Consider the following 27322-nt stretch of genomic DNA (forward strand, 5'->3'; position numbering starts at 1 on the left):
AGACACCATTTGCATGTGAAAGTCATGGACTCCCTTGAGGTTCAAGAAAAGCCATAAACAGGAAGGTGTCGCAAAGCTTGTGGTAATCAAATTTATTACTTTATTCAACAGGGCAATTATACTGGATCCATGGTGATAGATGATTTTCCATTTAAAGAGAGAAAGCAGAAACCACTTGGGGCAGGCATCAAGCCTGTCTGGAATAATGTCAATCAGGACAAAGATGCTGATCTATCAGCCTTGTATTCCTAGTAATCTGTTATAAGGCAGTGGGGAAATGGATAATTTCCAGCTTTGAAGTAGTAACTCAACAGTTTTTTCCTGTTTACAGTGCATTTCTTAGCAACATAAGGCTACCGATGCATTATCCTTGCCCCAACCAACTTCTGAAGCATTTTGACTCAAATAGGGACATCTATCTATATAGTTAGCTATTTATATTCATATCCCAAGCCGGGGTAACAACAGCATTAAAACAACCAACAATAAAGGAAATATTTAAATCAGGCAGGCCTGAGAACAGGCATTCAAAATGAATGTGGTATACCAAAGAAAATGAACTCAAGACAGCCAATCCTACCTTAGAACAAATAAACAAAAAACCCTGAGGTTGAGTATTTCATACAGTGGCCTCTTCATCAGCTACAGAAAATGTAGTCCAAATTACTCTCCAAAGGGAGATCATAATAAAGAAACAGGAGGCTGCCGTTAAAGACTAGTTTTGAAGTTTGCACCCAGGAATAGACTAAAATAGTTACATTTTAGAGGGAACCAAAGTTTATATTTGGGACTGTGATTTGAAGTGGATATGAACTCAAATTGAAGTATAATCTGAGTATGACTGGTAGAAGATTAACCCCACTGACTTGTCACTTGTAAGGCTCTTTGGGGTGTGTTGGTGTGGGTGGGCTTATATATACCGTATTGGCCCGAATATAAGCTGCACCTGAATATAAGCCACCTCCCTTCCTTGCTGCTCCTGGCTGCATACTGGGTGGGTGGGGCGCTGTGTTGCTGGGGGGGCCTTTCCCCTTCCTCGCGCTCTCCCTTCCCTTGGGGGAGAGGACGGGGGACATGCTTATTTTCCTTCCTCAGTCTTTGAAACATAACATATGACTGCCACAGCTAGTGCACACAACATCAGTTGTACACACAGCAAATTAATCATGTAGAAAGATGTCATGGATAAATTGCGACACACAAAACCCTTTCACTATACTCTGAAGTATCACGTTTTCTGTATTTTGCATAGAATTTACCAGAAATGCAGAGAGTCTTGAACCTCAGAGAATGGCCATTCAACACAGCTATTTAATCTTTATTGCAGTGAAATGTCTCAATTGCAGCAGATGTTGACGAGGCCATCTGGAAGTAGTAGTGACAGGACAAATAAGTAAAATGCAGTTCTTTTTTTTTTTAACTGCTCCCCGAAGAGGCTTAACTAAAATGTCCTTTTAATTTAAAAGCATCTTGAGCTATTTATCACAAACAGTTTAACAATGCTACTGGCTGTTATGGGAAAATACAGAACAAAATTGACTACAGAAGGTTGCAGAGCCCACTGCGGGAAATGAAGAATGTATGTTAATTGTGGTTTCTGATTCTTTGTTATACTCATAAGCATGCTTTAAATCGAATGTCTAAGGAGCGGTTTCCTCAAACAGGGCTACTAGTGCACTGTCCCACCAAAATCTGCCCCCCAAAATTCCCTTTAAAGACCATAAATCTATACCTTGTAAGTGGCTGTGTGGAGAGGTGATTGCCTAGCTCACTGCAAAGACAGAAACAATTCCAAGGGGAAATTGCCTTTCTGCGCAGTCAGTCACAAAGCACTGCTATGCAAGCAGGTCTCCACCTCTTGTCTCCAGGTTGGGGCACATTTTACCAGGGCTGCTGGATCCTCAATTTGGCCAGATTTCTATCTTCCTCTTGGATGGCAGCACTACCCAATCAGGACACACAATTAGCATATTAAGACATGTCAGATTAACAAAGGTGTCAGGGTGGACCTACAGCAGCCCCCCAGAGCCAGACACAAGAATTATGCTTTTGCTGTTCTGAGCCTGTACACTGGTAATTGTTTCTTTGTAGGCTGCAGAAACATGTTTTGAGAGCCAACAAGGCAAGAATCTTTTCAGTGTTTACAATCTGTGAAATCTGTTATCCTGTGAACTGCCCTGAGACCTGTGGGTATAGGGCAGTATACAAATTAAATTAAATAATAATAATAATAATAATAATAATAATAATAATAATAATAATACAACCTGCAATAGCAGCCTTATTATTATTATTTTACTAATATGTGGTTACAATTTAGTTTGGCTGTTGATAATGTAGTGCGTTTTTTTATTGACTTATAGAATGAAGCATTTTCATAGACTTTGAGGGCAGCAGACTCCAAAATTTCCATTCTTGGGTAAGGTATATGTTGAGTATCTGCTTCTCCTGCAGCTCTTAAAAGCGTAGGTGTATGGAGAAAAGCAAGGTCTACTGACTCTGATACAGTAAGCATAGATATCCATGTTATATAAATGTTGGATGACCATTAATATTATCATCATCCCAGAATTTACCAGATGCTTATTGTAAACAGTGATGTCAGAGGGAAACGAAATGCAGAAATGTAACCCCTTCTTCAACAAACAGGTACAGATAAATTTACTGAGCCTACTCAGAAGTAACCTCCATTGAGTTCAATATGGCTTATTACCCCCAGTTAAGAGAGTAGAAGGCTGCAGTCTTTCTTCATTTTGTGAAATAGTGCATATGATTTCTGATTAACTTCTAAGGAAAGATATTACCATCCACTGTTGACTAAAACTGCTAGGATTATTCTCCAATAGAAATCACTAGGCCCAACAGAGACCAGCTGTCACTGATAAGTATAAACTACCACAGGAACTAATAAGCACCCACTGGAAAAAATACCTTCTGTACATATCAGGAGAGGGAAGTTTGCATGCTTGCACTTTATGTACAAAAGGGACCACAATATGCACCCATGGTTTACAACAGCAGTGGGGAAACCTTGGCCCATGGATCTAATTATGCCCACCAGGGCTCAGTGTTTGGCCCACCAAGGCATTGTGGGCAAACTACACTCACTTTCCCTGGGCCCAGTGTCATATATAATGTCAGGTGAATGTAACTTCAAGCTGTGGCTAAAGGAAGAGAATCAGGAGGGCAGTCACAGTGTGCTCTGCATTCTTCATTCTCAACCAAAAGTCAGTGCCTTTTCCATTTTGTGCCTTTTTCTGCCCAAGAGAATGAAAAAGGCAATTTTCAACTTATACCTACTGCAAGGTTACTTATATTGCACATGTTTTAAATTCATTCAAGCAGGTATCAAATCACACAATTCTAGATGAGCTAAAGGTTAACTATGGTTCTAGCCTACAGTTTGCAACTGTCATGCTAATTATTTTGTTAGTAGTTAGCTCTGTTTTCCTCCCAAGGAGGAAAGCAATGACAAACCTAGACAGCATCTTAAAAAGTAGAGACATCACCTTGCCAACAAAGGTCCGTATAGTAAAAGCTACGGTTTTCCCAGTAGTGATGTATGGAAGTGAGAGCTGGACCATAAAGAAGGCTGATCGCCGAAGAATTTATGCTTTTGAATTATGGTGCTGGAGGAGACTCTTGAGAGTCCCATAGACTGCAAGAAGATCAAACCTATCCATTCTGAAGGAAATCAGCCCTGAGTGCTCACTGGAAGGACAGATCCTGAAGCTGAGGCTCCAATACTTTGGCCACCTCATGAGAAGAGAAGACTCCCTGGAAAAGACCCTGATGTTGGGAAAGATGGAGGGCACAAGGAGAAGGGGATGACAGAGGACGAGATGGTTGGGCAGTGTTCTTGAAGCTACAAACATGAGTCTGACCAAACTGCGGGAGGCAGTGGAAGACAGAAGTGCCTGGCGTGCTCTGGTCCATGGGGTCACGAAGAGTCGGACACGACTAAACGACTAAACAACAACAAGAAGTTAGCTCTGTTAGCCACATTAGAAACTCTGCTTTCATACATTGGAGAGTACGATACTGGAGAGTCTGTTCCCTTTTTTGGATACTTTTATGAAAGGGTCTCCTCAGTTTGGGGGAATTAAAAATGTTCTGAATATTCAAACTCATAGGTCCAAATTCTGCATAATTTTTAAAATAGTGTTTTTAAAAGCAACATTTAAATTTGAGGGTGGAGCTATGGTACACTGCAATTCTATATACAGTGGTACCTCTGGATGCGAACGGGATCCATTCTGGAGCCCCGTTCGCATCCTGAACAGAACGCAACCCAAGTCTGCATGTGTGCGGGTCGCGATTCACCTCTTCTGTGCATGACGTCATTTTGAGCGTCTGCGCATGCGCGAGCGGCAAAACCCAGAAGCAACCCGTTCCGTTACTTCTGGGTCGCCATGGAACGCAACCTGAAAACGCTCAACCTGAAGCGACTTTAATCCAAGGTATGACTGTATATGTAAGAAAGTCCCATTAAACTCCAAGGTTTATCTGTGAGTAGAAGGCAAGCGCTGAGAGCCGCTGTCTGCGAGCGCTGAGAGCCGCTGCCTGCCGGGCGCCTTCAGCCCGGACGCGCGCACAGCTTGGCGGTTCCGCGAGACATGCGGCTCCGCTACAGCCTGCGCCCGAGGCTCTTCGGCGACTCCGGAGGCAGCGAGCGCCCCCCCCCAGATGTTGCGCCCGGTGCGGCCGGCACCCCTGGCACCCCCCACGCTACGCCACTGGGTATATTTATTATTCACATCATCTAAAAGCAGCAGATACGCAATATACATATTGAGAATTAACCTTCCATTCTTACTGACAAAGACTTCTGTGTAATCTGAAAGGTTGCACCTGCAGAAGCTGGCTGCTCATCTATCTGCAGTGATGTATGACACAAGAGAAGAATAAGGAAAAAAACACATAAAATGAAGTCAGGAGGTGACAAAACTGTAACAGAACCAAAGGCCTGAGGGATAAATATGTTTTGAAGTGAAAAAAGGAAGTGAAGGTTAATTAAACAATATCTGACAGCTCAATTTCATATGCAGCACATATTGAACAATGCAATGGATCAGGTAATTCTCAGTATGCCCATAGGCTTGCCATATGTTCAGTAAATTATTCAAGTCATCAATTAATATTTACACACTGAAACCTTCTCCAACAAAGCAGCACACATATTGGAGAAGAATTCACCAAGAAAAAAGATAAATCTGGATTTAGGGGCCTGGGTTTTACTTTGGCATATATTTCAGAATTCTGAGGCAAACAAAGGCATTATCCCTAGTTACAGTACCTAAGGCAGCTGCCTACACATATTCATATTTCTTTTTATGCTTTATTCTGTGGAGATATGAATGCGAGTGGATTATAGATTTGCTTAATGAAAGTTTAAAAATAGAACTTATTTAACAGGATATGAAAAATGTACTGAGCTGGAAGATGTTCACTTTCCAGAAACCACTATATAGTGTACAGATATATCCACTCTGTACGTAAGAGGGAGAAATTAGATGATTGTTGCTAAGCAATTTGAAGCACTTTTCCTTTAAACAGTGCACAGAATTCTCATTCCATTGGAATAGTTATAACAGGAGGTTACCTGAATGTTTATTTTCTTCCTTTTGCTTTCATTATCCCCAATATAAACATTTTTAAAAAGCAATTTTTAGTTCTCCAATGTGCAGTTTGTGGTCCCTTTGCATAGAGCATTTGACCATCAACTTGACAGCTATAGAATTATTTTGCTGTCTCTCCCATTATTGATTTAAAGCCTCCCAGCCTTTAAAGCCTCTAAAACATTTATTACCTCTGAAACCTTTCTTAAAATCAAAATCTCATCTAGTTTTTCAAGTATATCCACATATTGCTTCAGATATTGAAGAAGATATTAGAATCTGAACATGCAACGCCTTAGATTGCAGGTGGAGACTGAAACTTGCATGCAAGGATTTCCAAGCATTTTTGGTTGAACACACTTAGAAACCTCCCTGTGACTGGAATCCCTGATAAGGCAGAGCTCTGGCCACGAGTAGCTTTATAACAAAACAGACCTCTGCAGACATCTAAAAGAGGAGCATACCTAGGGAGGTTGGAGATGTGGCTTGTGTGTGCAGCGTTGTCCAAAGTTTAAAAAGTCATATTGAGTATTTAGTGACCTGGATTTCAGGCTGTTTATTTATATTATTGCAGCTGAAAAGGCTTCTAAATTAGTGTGGTAGCAGTAATGTTTAATTATTCAAAACTGTGTAGAAGGTCTTTCTCAGACTTCTTAATAACAAGCAAACATCATCCCACAGAAATAAAATACTGGGGGACGGGGGGTGGGCAGGTGAGCACCACCTTGCATAATCGACCACATGCACACCATTTGAATGGCAATGCCTATCAAATTTGTGAGGCCCTGGCCTCCTCAAATATTTCGGGCGGGGGGGGGGGCTGAAGGGACCTTGGCCCGTGGGAGTTGGCACCTATGCATAGAAAGGAATGCTAAAATCCCATTTACTGTAATATGCTTTGGCATCAACACCCATACAGAAGGTTTTACTGGAAGAGTTCAATTGGCGCTAGTGGATTATTACTGTGGACTAATCAAGGCTAAGAATAGTAATAAGCTCATCAGAATTGTCTCTCACCAGTAGTTTGCCACATTATTTGGTACTGGCTTGGGACTGCTTTCCTTAATCACTTTTCGTAATTCCCATATTGAATTTTAAATTCACATCGCAATTTGACAGAAACTGATAAAGAAGCTTACTGTAAATATAGTCAGAAGCCATACAAACTTGTTAAGACATCATAAATCATGGACAAATATGACATTCAATATATTTTGAAATCCAGGGTGTGATGAAATCAGAATCAAGGCACAGCTTTACAGGCGTCAATGGCTGAGTGAATACTTCCCTGGGAAGTCAACATGTATTTTTGTGTTTTTATATTGTAAACCATCCTGTGATACTCAGATACTCAGAGCTGTAATAGAAATTAATGAATTAATTAACAAACAAAACTCACATTGATTATAATGGCACTGGATAGCAGAGGGCAGTTAGGAAGGTGTGGGTTATTTGTAGAATTCTTTATGCATTTAAGAGAATAAAAATGGCTTTCTGAAATTTCCTTCCAAAATCTACTTTGGAGAATCAGAATAAGTGGGAAATGACTATTTCTTAGCTTTATACACAAACACAAACACCCACACACCCAATAAATGTCAGCCAGCAATGTCATTCCCAAACTGTGAACAGATGTCAATATGTACTTTTTATGTTTCACTCTATTTTGTTCAGACAGAAGAAGAATCCAGTGGGATCAGACTAGACACCAATTCAGCCTAGTGTTGTCGTCCTAAAATGACCAACCAGACACCTATGAGAAGCCCATCAGCAGCACATACGTACAATAGCACTCACCTGCTGGTGTTCCTCAGTAACTGCTATTTTAGAGGCATACTGCTTTTGATACCGGATGCAGTATATATTCCATGAATTTGTCTAATCCCCTGTTAAAGTCATCCTAGTTGGTGGCATCGCTATGTCCATAGCTTAATTACATGCTATGCAATGATGTACTTCCTTGGGTCTTGTCCTGAATCTTCCAGCAACTGGAACCATTGGATAATATCAGATTTTATAATTATGCAAATGAATTTCCACATGGTGCCTGATTTTATACATTGCTTTAATATTTTCTAATCTAAAAAGCCCAAACTTTGTAACCATTCTGCAAAGAGGAGCTGTTCTTTGCTCCATCCGGCCCCTTGATCATTTTAGTTACATGTTTGTGCAGAAGCATGGGGGAAAGGGCATGCTGGCTCCATCAGCTGCTCAAAAAAAAAAGAAAAAAAGAGCTACCAACTCAAGCAATAATGCCTTCAAGGAAAGATCATCCTGGCCCCAATGGATATAAGTGCCTGCTCATCTTTTTGTTTTGACCTCAAAGAACTGAAATATCTCCTCTACCTTTGCTTTTCACTTCTCTTGTGCTTCTTTGTAAGCCTGATGGTACTGCGCCTGTCTGTTTTTTAATTGGTGTGAGCTGTTTTAGGAGATAATTACATGAAAAACAGGATAAAGGTAGAGTAAAACTGAGATTCCTCTCAATTTGCTTGGCACTATATGCTTGAACTATAGAGTGGCAGCACTCCCTCCCCCTATCCTTGTATAGCAGACATAGCAAATCTGCAACCCAGATCAGGCACACTAAGCCATTGCGATGGTTGGTCATCCTTGACCCCGTTTACTGGCAATCCTTGCAGCCTCCCACCCCACTGGATAAAAGTCCCTCACCTCTCTAACCCAGTATACCCCCCCCCCTGCGCGGCAAGAAAGGGTAGTGCGCACTGGGCAGGGAAGAAAGCCTTTTAATCCCCCTCCCCCAGATCTCTCTGTGTGTGGTATCTGTGGCGAATGCATGTGCTGTTTGTGAGATGGGGTGTGTATGGATGGGGTGGCAATGCCTCCTTTAACAACACCAACTTTTGCTTTGGCCATGCCCACCAGCGGCATGTGGCCCTCAGAGGGCTGGCATACAGTGAATGCGGCTTTCAAGCCGAAAAAAGTTAAGTCGCCACTGCTATATAGCATTTTTATCTAGAGATGACCGTATCTCACCCTTCATTCTACCAGGCTTCCACAATGCCTGCTGTATTTATGTTCTCCTTTAACATCAAGCACTCCAATTACTCCATTTGGGCTCAGAATCATTCAGCAATAGCAGAGAAACATCCTTCTAAGCACCCTAAGTGCCATCCCAACAAGAGGTAAACTCAGCAGCCAAACCAAAATTTCAACATCCCTAAAAAAAACAAAAACACACCCAACCCCACTTTATTTAAGAGCTACCATTTCTTTGCAGCACAAAGTTATTACGCCGGCAGGTGCATTTGAATACAGTACTGTGTTGTCAATCCTGCGGGCTACAGGGTTTTTAACTTGCTAGGATGTTTCGCACAACTTTTTTTTTTTTTTTAAGAGATACAAAATACAAGGAGCCACCTTGTGGATAATCTGTTTAGGGGACCGAAAGAGGCTTTCATTATAATTACTGCATCAAATACAACCTGGAAGAGGAGTATAATAATAATAATAATAATACCCTCAATGCAACCAGATACGAAGCTGTTAGACGCCCACAGAGGAAATCACAGTGACCATTCTCGCTCGCTATTGCTGCCGCATTAAACCCTCCGCTCTCCTCCCACCCCATAACTCCCTGCGCCATCAATGCTTCGGCAAGGATCGCAGGGGAGTCGCCGACCTGCTTCGCCCCCTCCTCGCGTGAAGCTGCAGCTTTCGAGTGAGGGGAAGGGCTATTTCCTCTCGCTGGACTGGTTTTCCTACCGCGTCCAGTCCTGCCGCGTCTGAGAGCAACACGCGAATTAGCTAGGGAGGCAGAACGCGGAAGCCCGAGGCTGCAATCTCGTCTCCATTTACACGGGAGCAAAGCCCCGCCGAAAACGCCCCCTTCCTTCCCAGTAAACAAGCCGAGGATTGCTCTGTCGGTTTCCCCGTTTCTCCGCCACCTTCTCCCTTCCCGCCTTTTTTTTACTCTGGGAGGCTCCCGGCGGCGACCCTCTCTACTCACCCTCTGATTTTCCTCCAACTCTCCCCATTTTGATGCGCCTTTGTGCTGAGCCTTGTGCGGCGCGCGCGGCCTGGCGCCCGGGGAGGAGGAGGAAAGACCAGGGCCAGTGCCGAGCTGCTGCTATACCGAAGTACAAAAGCAGGTCGGCGCTTGCTTTCCTCCCCGCTCAGGCTGGCGGCTTTCTGAAAGCATCATGGCTTAGCCCCCAGTTCCCCTTGGCTTGGAAGGAGAGGCCGAGGCGGCTTGTTCACCTGCTGTGGCGACGCAGCCTGCGCCTCCCTGCTCGCACGCGCTCCCTCGGGATGGCCGGGGGCCAAGCTAATAATAATGCCCGCTTCGCCGGCTTTTCACAAAAGCTCCTCGCTCCTCTTCACAAAAACAGCTACTGCCCCAATGGCAGTGTTTTGTTTTTTTTGTTTTGTTAGCTTTCTCTCACACGAGGAAACGCATCACCGGAGAGATGCTTCTGCAGAGGTTATTCGGAGGAAGAGTCTCTTTGCATAGTCTTAAGCGCCCTCATAAGGTTACCAAGCAAAAATTTAAAAAATATAACCCAACGCTAAGGAGAACCGTCACATCCTATGTGTAAAAATGGATTTCAGAAACCGTTTACTCAAATGCCTTCCTTCCACACATATGACCCAAGAATGGTTTAGTCCTGCAATTACTGAGATTATTTGTATATTAAGTGTTTTTATCCAGTCTTACTGTTTGAATTCTTGTCATGGCATCATTTCGTGATTGGTCAATATATTTGATTTGTTTTTCTTCATTAACCGAGTCTCATTTTCCTTAGTGGCCTTATAGAAGCAGATTTGACTTGACTGTTTCCCCCAACTCCTAAACACCACCTGAAATGAGGTCAGATGGGTAACTTTGAATGTATTTTTAGCAGTGAGGATATACAGTGCTGACTCATTTATTATTTTGCATCAGTAAGGACACACATAATCTGTAAATGAAAATGGAACCTGCCCAGGATGCCTGAACTGAAAGGCAGTCAATACACTTTGGCTTTGAAGCTTATTGGTCCCCATGATGTCTTCCTAAGAAAAGGCTCACTAGCACTGTCATTTATGCTCTGTCAAATGATTTGGTCCTGTTTTAAAGTCACAATCTTTTGTTCAGAGCTCATCAGTGACATAAATATGGTTTAGGACACCTTGAGATTTGCAGACGTTAATGTTGTATTAAATTGTGTTCCAAGTCCTTTGGAATTTGACAGACAATTTAACTGGCTTCTAAGGCCACTCATGGTGGATAAACATCTTATGACTCAGCTGGCAGCATATGTGGTGACCTTCCATAAATGTAAGAGAGAGCTAATAAATTTTCTAACATGTAGACTGATTATATAGATCCTTTTGCTTGAATATCAGAGCACTGGTTTACTATGGACCAGCAGTTATACCTTGTCTTCTTTCCTTCCTCTCCCTTGAATTTCACATCTCATACCCACATTTGTTTAATTCAGAAATGCAGAGGATTTGTCAAGTTTCAGTTCTCTACAATAATTCATTTCATCACATCTGTAAATAACTTGCAGTCAATGATATCACCATGTTCAAGTTTATTATTACAGTACAGCTGCTGCCTACTGCTGAGAGCACATTACCTTCATTTCTCTCAAAACAGGGGTAATATATTTTGTTAATCAGTTGCTCAGTGTGAAGTGAATGAATAATAGCTATTCCTTCAGAAAGAAGCTTCAGTTGCAGCATTATTTTTCTTTATGCCACTCCTAAATAATGTTCCTTCTCCATCAACTAACTTTCCCAAGAAGGTGAGGCCAAGCTGTATTAAACAATTAATGCAAGTTAAACATTGGCATTTTCTATTACAATTACTCCATAGAGAGTTAATTATAAGGTCCCACTTAATCCTTTATATTTTTATGCAGAGAAATGTATTTTAATTAAAACTCATGCAGCAGTACAATTACTTGGTAATTTGATAAATACATGCAATTAGAACTTCTGGTTTTGGGAGTCATACATTTTTTGCATGTAGTTCTGCAGTGTTTAAGATGATTCCTAAGAACAAATACAGAATCTGCTTAGAATAATAATGTTTTTTTCTGTTGAGATATAGAATCCAGCCATATCTGTGTCTCAAGTATAAACCTTTACATGTCCATATTTCTAAGAAACTATTTGTGAATGCACTTCAGCCAAAGTTAAGCATTCTTAATTAACTTGATCTCACTGTGAGATTCACCCCTTCCTGAGCTCTGTGTTAGTTAGCAGTGACAAAGGCCAGTAGTAATAGGTTTAGGATTATATTTCCGCCTGATGTGAGCTAGGGAAAAGAGGTTTCAGTCTGCAGCGACAATATGGAGAAGGTGAGGTCAGGGCACAATGTGGGCTGAGAGTTTGAATCCTGGGCTACCACCTTAGGAGAAGCAAGAACCTATTGGAGTGTAATGCTTTGAACCCCTAAATCATAGGCTCAGATTGTATATATGTGTAAATAAACCATGTATCATAAAGCATTATGCTGGTTTTTGAGCATTTTTAAGAGTATATTTGTAAGAAACTGGAACTGGCCACTAAGAGAAATGGAATCACGGCATTTTATTCTTAATGTGTTTAAACAGTTGGCAATTGTATTTTATTGTTTTTGAGCCAAATGGTGATGTACCAGTTTTTAATTATTTTATGAGACACCTGCCCCTTTTTAGCTAAAAGACAAGCCTGGGTGTTGGGAGGGCAGTGAGGGGAATCACATTTCATACGCTGCTTCTGAAGTATAGTGAGAGAGCTTCTGATGGCAAGGCATTTAATTAGGTTTTACATGGAAAATATAAATGTTTTTTTCATCTTAATTATAAACATCTGGTAATTTCCAGCTTACACAATGCTGCTTATAAAACTCAATTCTTTCATGCAGAAAATATAATGTGTTGGGTCTTTCAAAACAAAATTAAAAAAAGAACTTGCAGAGCAACCAAGGCTCATTATATTGTGGAATAGTTTGTGCACATGCTCATTTACATGAAAAGAGAAAAGTTGCTTATGACATTTACTCGGGGCTAATTCAAGCAGTACTGGAAAATGCTATCAAGGAAGCAAAGCACAGTTGCAGCTACTAGAAATAAACATCTGTGCAAATGATTTTGTGCAAAACAGTTTGTTCAAATAACAACATGTGCTATGTGAGCCTCAGAAGACTAATTCCACAGCCGATCAAATAGGAGTTTTAACAACAAAAGTATTTCCTTAATAGCTTGAAAGGTTTGGTGACAAATTTTCTAGTTCCCCCCTCCCGGCTCCACTCCGGAAAACTAAGTCATATATGCAGTTTTATTAAACCCTGTTTGGTACAGGCCAAGTAGGAAGAAAACTACCACCACCTCAACAAAGAGTCATAAATCAAAACAAAGAGAATCCATAGAGTCTTATCAGTAAATGCACCTGCTCACCACAGGCTTGTAGCACAAAAGCCAAAAAACAAGCTAGCAGTCAAGACTGGGAATCTGTTTCCTATCTCCTAAAAGCTTGTGATGTTCAAGTTTTCTTATTATTTAAATACACTAGTCTTCAGGCTGGTTCTTACCCAGCTGTAAAACAGGGACACTCAAACACTTTTGAAAAGACAAGGGGCATATAGCAGCTAGGCTATCCTTTGCCCATGAAACCATCTCCTACCATTTCACGAACCTTTCAGTTTTAACTGTTTTTTGCCGATTTCTTTGAAGTCTTAAGTAATCCTCACTTTGAGGTGATGATACTATCCCTGTGGAGAATTTCAAGTGCAAATGGAGAGTTGTGGTTTGGAAGCAAAACTTAAATAAAATATAGAGAAGAGCTTGCACACTCGCCAGTACTATAGTGGTTTACAGTTTAACAGCACAATCCCGCACATGTTTACTCAGAGGTGAGCTCCATGGGGTTTAACCAGACTTATAGGTTATATACTTGACCAACAAAAGACACTTAATATGGAGTAATTACCACTGGATACAATAAAACTTACACCCAAGTAAATAGGCATTAAGATTGTACTTTAAATACCACCAGTCAGTAACTGACTGGAAGTGTTCCAATAACTTATTAAGATAGAAATGCAACAATTCAAGCAAATATATTTCTTATTTTAAAAATATGTTAATGGTGCTGCTATAATTCTTTGATTTATAAGTTACTGAACTAGATATGCAAGACATATCATATACCGGGGGGCGGGGAGTGAATGGCTACTACACTCTGATGTACCGGAGGTGGCATGCTGCCATTTTAGTTCTGGAAATGCTAGGTAAGAAAACAAACAAACAAAATTGATTTACAAGTTAACATGCCATGTTACTTTAAGGCAGGGGTCAGCAAACTTTTCTTAGAAGGGAGCCGGTCCACTGTCCCTCAGAACTTGTGGGAGGGCCAGACTATATTTTGAAAAAAATAATGAACGAATTCCTATGCCCCACAAATAACCCAGAGATGCATTTTAAATAAAAGCACACATTCTACTCATGTAAAAACATGACATTCCGTAGGCCGGATTTAGAAGGCGATTGGGCCAGATCCAGCCCCTGGGCCTTAATTTGCTTACCTGTGCTTTAAGGCAAGAAAAAAGAGAATCCCAGGATGAGATTTTGTGAAGTAGAATTTGCTTGTTTCCCACAAACAAACAGTAAAGCATTTACACACTTGAATCAGATTTCATTTTAAATTTATTCGTGGCTTCCATTGCAAACATAATTGCAAACAAGATTTAGGTAATTTTAAGTCACATGTATTCTCAGCAGTGCAAAACCAGCCAGTGTTGCTGTTACATACTTTCCATGTGCCCATTTAAATTTGAAGGTGTCACAATATATAGGGGGGGGGGGGAATCACAAGAATCCATTCACAAAAAGTGAACAGTTAATTTAATTCTGTTTTGTAGAAAAAAAGAGAATTAAGTACATTTTACAAAATTGCAACTGTAATTATAATCTCAAAAAATAATTTAATGTCCTATATACCCCCCAGAAACTGCCCATCACACATTGTTTAACAAAGCATCAGCCAAACACATATGAAGGCAGCTCAAGAAACAAGTGATTTCCAGGTTCTTTTATGGTTTGCTGTTTCATCATTTGTTTGGAAAAAGGGGTTAGTATTTGGCACTTAACTCATATCTTTGAAACCCAATGTTATCACACACTTAACACCCTAGGTCTGCGTCCATTCCATTGACTTCCTAGGAAAAATACAGTTTATTCAGCCTGCCAAACACCTGCCCCCTGCAAGCTCTCCCCTCCCACTTTCCTCTGAAAGCTAAGCTCATGGAAATAAGCAGAATACATTGTAAGAGAACAAGGCTGTCCCCTGTGCTAGCAGGGGAAAAGCCTTGGCTTGCCAAATACGGTCCAAGCTACACTGTGCCTGTGCAAGTTATAAGGCTAAGACGTGGAGTTTTACATATCCTACTACCAAGTTCACATGTACAGAAGTTCTGACACAAACCAATATTCCAAATTGCTTTTGTCATTACATTTATCAACATGCTGAAACATTTATAACCCAATCTACATTTAAGGGACAACGTTGTCAAGAGTATTCTAGAATTTACACCAAGTGCAGAATGTGCTGCAGCTTCAGAGACCATTGTTTTAGATTTTCATTGCACTTAATGAAAAGACATTGATATTAAGTGTCCTATAAAGACCTAAAATCCTTTGAATTTCCAATGCTTAATGTTGTTTCCCAAGTGATCAAACACAAATATTCTGCAAGAGTGAAGACAAAGTCACATGAGACACACATGGAAACCATTTGAGCATGCACATTCCCTTTAGCTCCTAAGTGCACATACTTAGAAATACACATCAAACTTTCAAAACAGGCAATTTCATGTTAAGATTACACCAAGCCCTCTTTATTTACCAAAAATAATCTTTTGCATGAAATTTTATAGCAGGGAGTAAGCTATGTCATTTATCCACGTAGGAGCTACTTTTTGCTGCCATTTTTGGGTACATTAAAGCAATCTGAGGCATCTCAAAGGACAAGGCAGACTGGATCCAACACGTTCTTATGTCCAATTCATTTCAGAGATGTGCAAATCAAAACTCCTTCCAGCTACAGGCAGCATTGGCAGCAGAAAAAATAATAATGTGGGGGACATATCTGGGAGGACCAGAGTGACCTTTGATGAAACCCTGTTACATTCAAGATTTGAAGGGGTTATTTGTCCTTGTTTGCCTTTTCTAATATAGTCCCCACTCCATTATTCTGTTCCTTTACAGCATTCCAATTTCAGCAAAAGGGATACAGAGAAAAATCTGATGGTGGTGTCAATGATGGTAATGGCAGAAAAGGGAACCAGGTTGTGAGCTGACAGGTGTTTCTACTGATTTTTTTTTTTTTTAGAAAAGAAACAATTCCCTTCAAAGATTGTAGAATGGATCACTTGAAAATGTGTCAGTTTAGCTTTGACATTTTTTGCTAGCAACTAGTGCTTTTGCTTTGATGCCTAAAAACCTACACTTGCACCCAAGACACAAAATTGTCACTGTCCAGAATGTGGCTATGCTAAGAGACGACCTTTGGTCCTGAACTTTCCCATTCCTACACCACCAGCTCCAACACATCCAGACAATGGAAAGGTTCATTTGGACTGAACCTGCTGCCCAAAAAAAGCATAACAAGTGCATCCAAAACTATTTAATCTGTATCTTTACACCATAATGTAGTACTTTGCATGTGGAGCTTCTTTGCTGCTTAGGTCTCTGGCTTGCTAATGTATAGGTGAAAGCACATATATTTAAATCTTAAATACACATTTGGAAAAATAATCTTGTTAATTAACTTGTGGCACTTTCAGGATTCAGGGTCCTCATTAATGATGGACAATGCACATGAACAGAAGAGAATAAATCAGTTATTCAGGTTTTTGTGTAAGGAAAAAGCACCATTAACCACTTCAATATTGGAAGAGTCTAAACTGATGACGATATAGACAGGCGTTGCTCCATTGGTCACTAGAGAGATAGCACTGGCAGACACCATTATGGGCAATTTTCTAGGAAATGGAAAAAGCCATCATGACTTTACAGATGTGCATACTGTGCTAAGTTTTTGAACCGTACAGTTGGCAATAATACAACCCTTTTCTTTGTGGCAATTTCCCATGTCGAAATGTATAAAACAGGTGATGATGGTGGAGGAAGTTAACGAAAGGTTTGCATCCCAGTGTACATTTAAGTAGGGAATATGGGGCAGCAATGTTGTGTGTATTCCTCATTCCACGTTCAAGTCCTCTCCTATATATTCATGTTATTTTGACAATTAACCAAGTCAAAACAATCCCATGACATTGGAAGAGAGCACCAGATTCTCTTCGGATGCTGCAATCTCCTGGAAATCCATTAAGGAGCCTCATTTGCAATTACCTTAAATAGAAAACATATTGTCAGGTGTTGAATACTTCTTGCTGAAAACAAAATGCAATGTTTATGATTACTTTTTGAGGAGAGGATTAGCTAAAGGCAGTTCTCTCTTTCTCTTTTTTTTTTGGGGGGGGGTGTGGAGAAAGAAGAGGAAAGTCTTCATATGGGTTCTACCTCTGTAGAGAGAGGCAAACACAGTACAAAGAACAATTAGGGCTTAGTCCAGTCTCTGTCAAATCTTTTGGAACATAGCCTCAAGATTTGATTGTAGTAAAGAATACAAAAGATGGGTCTGATATTCAGAGGCAAAATCCAGTGGCAACTTCTCCTGCACAAGTCTCATTGAAATGATTACGTTAAGCTACAGTAGGTAAATTCTGGATAGGAAGCCCATTCATGCCCCACAAGTCAGCTAAAGGAGAACTAATAAAGCAACTAATATTCTGCAAATGTTTTTCTCTATATCATGGGAAGAACACTGCACATATCTACCACAAACCTACAAACCGCTGGGTCGACTCTAAAGTGAATTATGGCTTCATAATATAAATTGCAATGGGCTCACTGCCTTGAAAAAATAAGACACCATCCATAGAATTTAGATTGTGCACTGAAACATACTGCACTAGTCCCATGCAGATGACACTCACCTGTCAGATCTACTGCAAGTACACAATCCATGAAATTCCCTCTGCTATTAGTAACATGCTAAGGCATGTACACAAGCACAATTAACTTTATTCTCTACAGAATGGTACAGCCACTGTAGTGCCCTCCAGATTGTGTTGAACTTTAACTCCCATCAGCCCCAGCCATAAAGGTCAGACATCGGGAATTATGTGAATGGTAATCCATCAACATCGGGAAGGCACCATGTTGGCTATCCCTGTATGCTACATCACTCTAAAAAGGAGTAGGACTTGGGGTGGTTATGCTGCATGCGTATACTTTTTCCAGTAGTGATCCAGACTAATTAGCCCACCACATATTCTCCACAAGCTGCAAATGAAATGGAAGTTTATATCAAAATATTGAACCACCGTGATCTTTTCAAATGTGAGACCCTAATCTTATGACTAAGTTAGATCATCAGTATAATTTGTTTGAGGGAAATTTAAAAACCAACCAGCCAACAAAATTGCACACTCTTTTAGGAGACAAAATCTTTTTGATGTTAATGATGGTTTGACCTTAACAGTGTGCTTGAAATATCAGCAGGTCAGCTTTGTAGAGTTGAATTGGAAAAACAGCCTGTTTGGCTCACTCTAAGCATTTATTTGCTGGTCCAGAAAGTTCTAAAGATTTGCTCGTAATGTCTGAAAATGCTGATTTCTTAAAATAAATTATGTAGCTTTTGAGCTTTCAAAGGATAACTCGAATGCATAATTTTGTTGTAATAAGTAGAAAATCAGAACCTATAACCATGCTAAAAAAATAATCATGGCAGTGTGGCTGACAGCAGAAGTCCTACAGAAAATATTGGTTCCAGAGAATCTTAAATCAATGTCTTGAGAAGCTGTAGCTATTTGTGCCACTGTTTATTCAACACAGAACAAGAATACTGAAAACAAAAGGAAAACAAACTAGCAGTGATAACCTTGTAAAAATAAGCTAGTTCAAATAATAATAAACTAACCTGAGATGTACTTTGCTCCGATTAACATTAACAGGCTATTCATTATAAAAAAGCCCAAAGGCAGACTACAGAAGATACTAGTTTCACCTGATGTCATCCAGTAGGAGAGGTTCCAGTCAAGCAAATCAAAAGAGAGATACATGTAAATTGCAAGATTTAGGAATCACATAAATAAATAAAAATTACAAGAAAGCAGCAACATCTGCAAAATGCTACAGATAGTTTTAACACACAGTAATAATTAGAGCTGAGCCAAGCCTTTCCGCTAAGATATATTCCAACTTTGCATCCAATGTCAATATTCAATGTGATTTAGGGCAAAGCCAATCAAATATTAATAAAGCAGACAATACAGAACTCCAAAACAAAGCTGATGTTAAGTATTTAAAAGATTCTTCTAGAGAGAATGCATGGGTGATGGAGGAGCACGTGAATGTGTGTCTCCACTCACATATATATTCATAAACACACACATGTTAATGTGCAATTTAAGAGCTACAGGCACAGGCCTGCACATGCAAGTCTCTCTTCAAAAGAGGAAGATTGCATGAACAAAGCCTAATGAATGTGCAGTGTCCCTTGGGTACCTCCTTCAAAGAATCTGTTTGCTCCATCATCATGCATACTACAACCTCAGTAAGCAGAATATATATCTACCACTACCCAGACTGCAATCAAAAGCACAAAATAGCAGTATTTACCGGTATTTCACCCCATGATCCCTTACAGATGTGCTAAAACCACTGGCTTACAATATAGTGTTATCTAATCTAGATTGTTTTATACATGGATACTAGGCAACAATATGGTCAAGAAGCAACTTGACTAGTTGAGCAGCATACATGCTGGGATAGCTCAGTCAGTAGAGCATTGGCCTCTTAATCTCAGGGTTGTGGGTTTGAGCCCCATGTTGGGCAAAAAATTTCTGCATGGCAGGGGGTTGGACTAGATGACCCTCGTGGTCCATTCTAATGCTACAATTCTTTGTTTCTATGATTAAAGCTGCCTTCAGGAACAAAAACTTGCATCTAGTTCAATGGTTCTCAAGCATTTACATTCTAACCCACCTCACACCAATTTTGCTGATTAAGCAACAAGCTTTTCCTCTCTATATCAAAGATACCCTACTCAGCAGTGGGTCGCAACACACTCAAAATGCCATCCCTGACCTATTCAAACATTCTTGGACACAGCATGGAATACACAGCATGTATTCCATTATCGTCTTCTTGGTAAGTTATCAAAAGACTCAAGTAATAGCCTTCAAAACAATGAAGAGCTCGCCCAAAGTGCTCTGCAACCTCTTCCCTTGATTTGTACACAAAGAAAGCACCTAAGGTTTAGATGAGGGGTAGTCAACCTTTTTATACCTACCGCCCACTAATGCATCTTTCTTGATGGTAAAATTTCCTTACCGCCCACCAGTGCTGCAGTAACTTTTTAGCGCAAGTAGAAAGGAGGGTTGTTGTTTTTTTAAAGTACTTAAATTTATCTTTTTATTTCTACTTTATGCATGTTTATAATGTTTTTAACTTTATGAAGTTCAATGTGAAAACAATAAAGTAATTTGAAATTACTTCTTTCTTTCTTTTTTATAAGATAACAAAACGTAACTTGCCAAAATATGAGCCACTCTAAACACTATGCTTCTGCCTGTCCCTGTTTTCTCTCCTCCTATTTTTTCATTTTTTCTATTTTTCTTCCTTTTTCTATTTTTTCTTCCTTTTCCTTTTCATCTACTTTTTTACTCTTTTCTTTTACCTTCCTTATGGCAATGTCCAGAAGTAAGGCTGAGTTAGTTAGCATACTTATTATTATTAGTCAACAACAATTATCTCCTTCCCCTGCCTATAACTTTTCCTTTCCTTCTTTCTCCTATTTTACAAGTACTCTGCTCCGCTTCTGCCTGTCCCTGCTATCATGCATCAGCTCCCACTCCTCCCCTTGTGTTGCAAACATATTATAACATCGCCCCACCAATCGCTCTCCTGCGTTTAGATCATTTCCTTTTTTGGCGTATGGCACCACTTGGCAGAGCCAGTTACTTTCTTGATTACCTTATATCAAGCATGGCCAAACTTGGCCCTCCAACTGTTTTGGGACTACAACTCCCATCATCCCTAGCTAACAGGACCGGTGGTCAGGGATGATGGGAATTGTAGTCCCAAAACTGCTGGAGGGCCAGAGTTTGGCCATGCCTGCCTTATACCAGGCCATACAAGATGGATACATTCACAGGCAGAGTCACTGGATACTTTTCTACTGCAGCCTATGCCTATGGATGTACCCACTTGGTGCCTCAGAAACATAAGCAAGACACAAGTAAGGGGGGGAGATTCAAACTTGGCTACCAACATTCCTCTTCCCGCGTATTACACTCGCTCGCGCTTTCATGTGTGTTTGTGCACTTGTGCCCGCCCACGCTTCCTGCTAACCACCGAGTGCGTGAGAGATGAATAGAGCGTTCATCTCTCTTGATGGAAGGATTCAGCTTGTGCTGTAGAATCCCCTACTGCCCACCTGGAATTCTGAAACGCCCACTAGTGAGCGGTAGGGACTAGTGGACAACCCATGGTTTAGATCAGGGTTTGGCAAGGCTTACCTTGCCCGGGCAGGTTCACTGCCACGGAGCCCTGTCTGTGGAGCTGATTGCGCGTCTGCATCTGCACAGACACGATTTCCGGCATCCGCACATGCACAGACACAATTTCTGGTGCCGCGGAAGCGAGTCCCTGGCACTGCGCTGGTTTAGCGCAGCGAGCAGCGCCTTGCCAACCAGAAGGCTCGGTTCTGGGGCCACTTGTGGCCCATGACCCTTAGGTTGCCGACCCCTGGTTTAGATTATCCATGGTGCGTTTGATGCAGTTGTTCCAGGCCCCACAACACCCAGAGCCTGGTACCTCTTATACACACACCTCTATCCACCTTGCTACCACTCCACCTCTTCACCTGTAAACCTTTGTGGCTGCATGACAGGTCACAGCAGCTCCACTGCGATCGCAACGAATGCTTAGGGGTGCCACTTGTGAGAGACTACAGTATAAACAAAATAGTAGTAACCAGCAAGGCACGGTTTCTTGACCCTCACAAACCTCAGCTTTCACAGGAAAAAGAGAGGTTATGGCAACAGATAGTTATGGGGAGGATTCCTGCTGGAGCTATGGGAGAAGGAAATTATTATCTTGAGGTGGAGGCACACCACAGAATGAGGGAGAGACTGGTTTTTTGTTGTTGTGAGGACTCACTCACCCAATACCATTCCAAAGTGTATGATGACTGCAGGGAGAGTTGTATAAATGACTTCCCTAGCTTGCATCTGAGATGAGGTGTGTGAGAGACACAGTATCTAAAGAGGGACTTTTATTTTTGTTTTTTTGGTAGGTGCCTTTATTAAACTTCATAGTGTAGCCTTCATCACCTTGCCACATCAAATTACTTAAAAATTTAAGCCTGCTTGGGACACAGACAACAAGAGAAACTAGGTGGCCTTTGCTTTGATTTTTATCTAGGAAAGGTTTATGTTTCCTGTGATCGACCAAAACAGTGACAAGTCTCCCTATCCCCTCACAACAACTTTATGAGGTGGGCTGGGCTGATGGGCTGGGATACAGGGACTGGGCCCAAAGGTCACCAAGTGAGCTTTATGGCTAAGCAAGGATTTGAAACCAGACCTTCCCAATCAAACACTGCAATGATGATGCCTTTAGAATTACTCTGCAAAATAAGATAGCATGAGTTTGAAAGAAATGGGATCTCATAAAATGGCAGCCTTAGAGGAGACCTGAGTCGCTTGCTAGAACCTGAACAAAATACCCAAAGCTCCATGAAGGACAAAAAGAGAAAAGCAAATACGTTCTTTGATAAAAATCAAGGCTTCATAATTCATTTTGACTAGGAATATATATATATAATTACATAGCATTTTTTCTGAAACGTAAGCTATTAAAACAGATTAATTTTCAGACTTCTATCTAGATCTTCAAAGGTGATATTACTTCTGAGTACACATGTGCAGGATAGCACTATAAAACTAATTAACTATGATTTCACTGAAATACTAACTTTAGAAATAGTTTCATGCTTTGTTTCTGGGCATTTCATTTGATTTAATTGTGAATAAAACACAACACCCTATAGAGCTGGTTTCTTCCTTGTTTTATTGCGCACATTCATGAGGAGAACCCTGATGCCCAAAACAGGAAACACAGATTTTGTTCTTCCTCAGTCTCAAATTCTTGTTCTATTGGTCTGGGTCTACGTTCATTGTGTGCTGCTATATTGATGGGATGAAAACATAAGACAGTGTCATTCTTCTAATCTCTGAATCAGCACAGAGGTTTCCATGTCTGCTAGCCATTGCTAAACTGCCTTTAAAGTGCACTGTCACTAAGGTGAGTTATAAATGCAGTATCTATGCAAGATAACTTAAGAGAATTAATATATACAGATACACACACACACACAAAATCAGAACACATAAAGAGCCAGTGAAGACCAAAGCTGAAGAACAGTGTAAGTGTCATTAGCATTGGATATCATTGGCTTGGTTCACACATAAACACCATAGTTAATGTTCAAATACAGTAAAAACACCAAAGTCCCCGCTTTGTATTGGGGAGTCAAGAAACAAACTGGGCTCCCACTCCAGGATACTTTGGAGTGAAACAGACCATGAGCTTGTGTTCCTTTGTAATGAAAAGCCAAGGGTTATGGTTTTTTGTGCTTGATGTAGAACAGCCAGGTGTGGGGGTAGAAACAAAACGGTGACCTTTAGCACCAGCATGCTGCCTGTTCATGCTAAACTATAGTTAACTATTGCTGAATGCTTGATGTGAACCAGGCCACTAAATGCCGAGGCAAAAATAATAGTGTTCACCCTGGCACAGAACATCTAAGAAGGTGTGGTGGGCAAATATATACAGGGAGTGAATTCCATAGATAAGTGCAATCACAGAGAACACCCTCGCCAGAACACGGCCTCTGCTGCAGATCTAACCAGCACTGGCGATAGGTACCATTCCTTGTTCCATTGCTTCGGGGAGGGGACAACTAGAATAGAGACATCACCTGTGTGCACAGTGAAGGAATAAATCTAGGCTCCTGCCCAGTTAAGAGTAGCACCAAGTGATTATTTCCAACATTGGGGGAAAGGGTGTGTGTAAAAAGGTCAAGCTCACAGAGCTACTACCCCCTTATTATCATGAATGCCATCACGTTTAGTAGAGCACACTTGAATGCAGCAGCTGTTTCTGTTGCAAGATGGAGCCACAGGCTGGATGTACAGGACAAATCAGAGAGAACATTGTCCAGTATTTCTCAAATCTTCTCACTATTCTTGGGAATACTATACCCTCTCTCCTGTTACTGTGTTGCCCTCAACTTTTACTGTCTAGTAAGAACATGGACCTTTAAACTTGAGTTTCTTCTTTACACGCCTATTCTAATGAAGAAACAACAACCAGAAGCTTTATTTACTTAACTAAAACTTCCTTCTGCAGCTGTTAAGGCTTTAAAGAAATAAAAAGCCATAGTATTCAGTAAGGGTCCAAGGACTCCTTCCACCCAGAAATCACGAAGTTTGAGAACCTTTGATCTAGTTTATGCAACTTCTTCCCGTTGGCTGAAGGAGCCAATATTTTATTATTTTCTTCAGATTTCATATTATAATGCATCTATAACAATCTAATGATAAAGCACAGAAGTATGTGCTTTATCATTGTATTTTGGGGGAAAAAAAGCTCAAATCAAATCATTACAGTTTAAGGCTATAATTCTAAGCATACCTGGGGGGGGGCTGAAATCTAACTGAAAGAAATAGGACTTGCATCTCAAATTTGCATACTTAGGATATCATTACAGGCCAGCTCTTTAGTGTTACTTTGTAAATGACAATGACCTGATTCTCACATCACATTAAGCCATAGTTTAAAACAATTGGTTGTACTCAATGCTAGTCCAACTCAGAGAAGACCCATTGAAGTTAATAGGCATGGCTAACTTAGGCTCAATAATTTCACTTGGTCTACACTTGAATTGAACTTAATTGGATACAAGCTTTGGTTTAATGTAAACAGAGTACTAACACATGCTGCTGAGAATTTCCTGTAGCACTCCTTCCCCCCTGCCCACCCCTTCAGCTGAGTCTGGACTCCAGAGTCTGGCTTGTTATATTGTCAGAATCTAGACTCATTGTTAGTTTCTCTTCAAGGATTGTTCTCGACTTACCACTGCCCATTCACCTTAAACCATAGTTTGTTTTGTTCTATGGATTAATGTAACATGTGAATTGGGTCAATGAAATGCAGCCAAAGTTTAATAGGTTCAACATGAGAGTTGGGATATATTATTCATGCGACTTCAATAGCAATCTATAAGTCTCAGAATCAGTAAATTTTGTTCAACACACACTTTTCTATTCTGGTTGTTATAAGCCAATGTGGGATTTCAGTCAATGTGGGATTGCAAGCCCCTTCTTGCCTTTTGCTGACACAGCAGATAGGACAGCTTCTCTTATTTAAAATTAATCCTACTTGATAGCATAGTATCCATAGATTGGTTCTACCCAATTTATTTACTATACATGTGAGAATAAAGTCCCATAGAACCTCTGTTTCACTGGTTTCAAATAACTTTTTTAGCCACTCTATCTTTTTAGAATTTGTTCATATATAAACATGTTTCCGATTTGCAAAATGCATAGGTAATTCTGCTTAGGAACCTTTAGACTGAGCTCCTGATGCCATATAAAATTATCATTAAAACGTTACCTCAGGCAGTGAAGAGGAAGCAGATAGCTATTATTTAGATGTTGCCAGGTGCCCTAGTTTTTTCTCTAGTTTCTATATACTTGGCTAAAAGCATTTATAAATGAGTTGTTCCATAACCACCTGTTATTGAAGTTAGAATTGTTTAAAAAGCTGTGTATGTTCTTTGCTGCAGCCAGTTTAAAACTTTGTCTTCAAACAAAATAGGTGAGAGGAGCCTCTGTTTACAAAAGCATTAATCACAAAAGGTGAATGACATTCTAACAAAAACGCAGCCTAATTTTCACAAGCTAGGAATAATTGTAATGGCTTACCGTCTACTTGTGGTTCTGTTGTTTCCCAGCCCATTGACTTCTGAACAGCTTTCTTCCACCTGGTATAGCGATACTCGCTTTCTGAAACCGCAAGGAAATTTTTCATCCCAATTTCTAACCTCTCACACATATCCTGATGCAATGTTATCTACTCATATCAGATCTGGACTGGTCTTGTTAGTCACATCTAGATAAGGGTCTCCCGAACTCTTTATCAAGTGACAACAACAGTCAAACAGAAGTGTAAAAAGCACCGTACTTTTAGCCCAGAACACACCCGCACTCACTCTACTAGTCTAATTTTACCAATGGAACAAACTGCACTAGTCCCTCTAAGTAATGTGAATTGACCAAGGCCCAGCATGGGCTGATGAATGCCCAGATAATGGATAACGTATATGAGTTTCCTCCTTACCCTCAGGATTGATCTGTGGCTCAAAACGTTCACTGGTCACTGCTGTAAAGTCAGCAGGATTCAGACTCCAGACTCCCACTCCTTCTGCAGCTCCTGCTGCCATTGCTGCTCCCAGTGCAGTGGTTTCAGGCATGGATGGCTTTACTAATAAGCCAAAAATGAAGGCAGAGTGTTTATGGACTGCTTTACATAGCAAGGTATTTACAGGCTAATGAAGTAATCACATTTTAAGTGAAGTTAGAACACCAAGCAGCATGCTTGTTTTGTTTTCTCAATTTTCATCTTTTGATCTACAAATGCCCCTCCTTATTTCTAGTTCTTCTAGGCTGGCTTAATGTAGAAAAATAAATGAGAATCTGAGTTAAAACCAAATATATATAGCTTATTAATTAAAAAAAATAATAGAGATAGCAGCACTGGTTCTTAAGAAACAAAGTAGAGGAAATTGGTAACAGCTGTAAAGATCTTAATATCCTGGATGTTATTGCAATTAATTAACCCCAGGGTTATTTGCTTCCAGAGATTTTAATAAAAGATGAGTAAGGAGAAAGGGCAAGCTTGTGTCTTTTAAATAATATCTTCTTAAGTTTGAAATAGTGCGTGGGTCAAAGAATTCGCCCCCCAACACATGTCCAAATTTAGAGTAGTATTCAACCAAGTTTTACTCATGAGTAAACCTGTTGAAAGTAACTGACCTCTTTTAGTACTGTTCATTAATTTTAATGGATTTTTTCTTAGTAAAACTAAAGCTCATTCACACTTCCATTTGCCCTGCTGCTTCCCCAGTGGAAAATCATGGTTTACAGCTGGATCGGACCAAATGGCAGTTGGGTTTTCTGTGGATTGCCATTTGTTGTGATTCAGTGCTAAACACCATGTTTCCCCAGGGAAAGCTGTGGGACAAACACAAAACTGTTCAGACCCATGCCTAGAAAGCATGGGACAAGCGAGAAACCTTTTGGACCAGTGTTTTCTAGGCAAAGGACAAGCAGAAAAGTGTGGACGAGCCCTAGTTGAAGGCCCCCTAGTGTCTGTTGCCTTGTATTACACTCATCCAATTTAATGTTTACACCCAACTCATTAGAACTACAGTATATAAAGGTCAACATATGCTGCTGGATTTTGAACTTTTACAGATGACATCAAAAACAGAGTTGCATAGCGATATTTACTGAAACTGTCATGATACAAAGAGGACTTGGAAGACATACATAAAATAGAACCCACATAAGC

General features: G+C 40.4%; 2 protein-coding genes across 6 annotated transcripts in view; both read right to left on the reverse strand.

Moving 5' to 3' along the window:
* Positions 1–12071, reverse strand: part of LOC309530808 (uncharacterized protein) — a 42910-nt gene extending 30839 nt beyond the window's left edge. Inside the window, exon 1 of one of the 5 annotated variants that reach the window (XM_082219960.1) lies at positions 9840–12071. The gene's annotated coding sequence lies outside the window, so the exon portion shown is untranslated. The other 4 variants (XM_082219959.1, XM_082219963.1, XM_082219961.1 and 1 more) reach the window with 4 other exon arrangements.
* Positions 12072–14239: 2168 nt separating this feature from the next.
* Positions 14240–27322, reverse strand: part of GK (glycerol kinase) — a 38886-nt gene continuing 25803 nt past the window's right edge. Inside the window, exons 15-18 of the mRNA XM_082221202.1 lie at positions 26090–26297; positions 25675–25755; positions 18597–18683; positions 14240–16963 (exon numbers count right to left, since the gene is read on the reverse strand). Of these exons, the coding sequence (XP_082077328.1) occupies positions 16950–16963; positions 18597–18683; positions 25675–25755; positions 26090–26297 (390 nt within the window). The 3' untranslated portion in view covers positions 14240–16949. The remainder of the gene's footprint in view (positions 16964–18596; positions 18684–25674; positions 25756–26089; positions 26298–27322) is intronic.

The sequence above is a fragment of the Podarcis vaucheri genome, assembly GCF_965113315.1.
Source record: "Podarcis vaucheri genome assembly, chromosome: 4".
NCBI lineage: Eukaryota > Metazoa > Chordata > Lepidosauria > Squamata > Lacertidae > Podarcis > Podarcis vaucheri.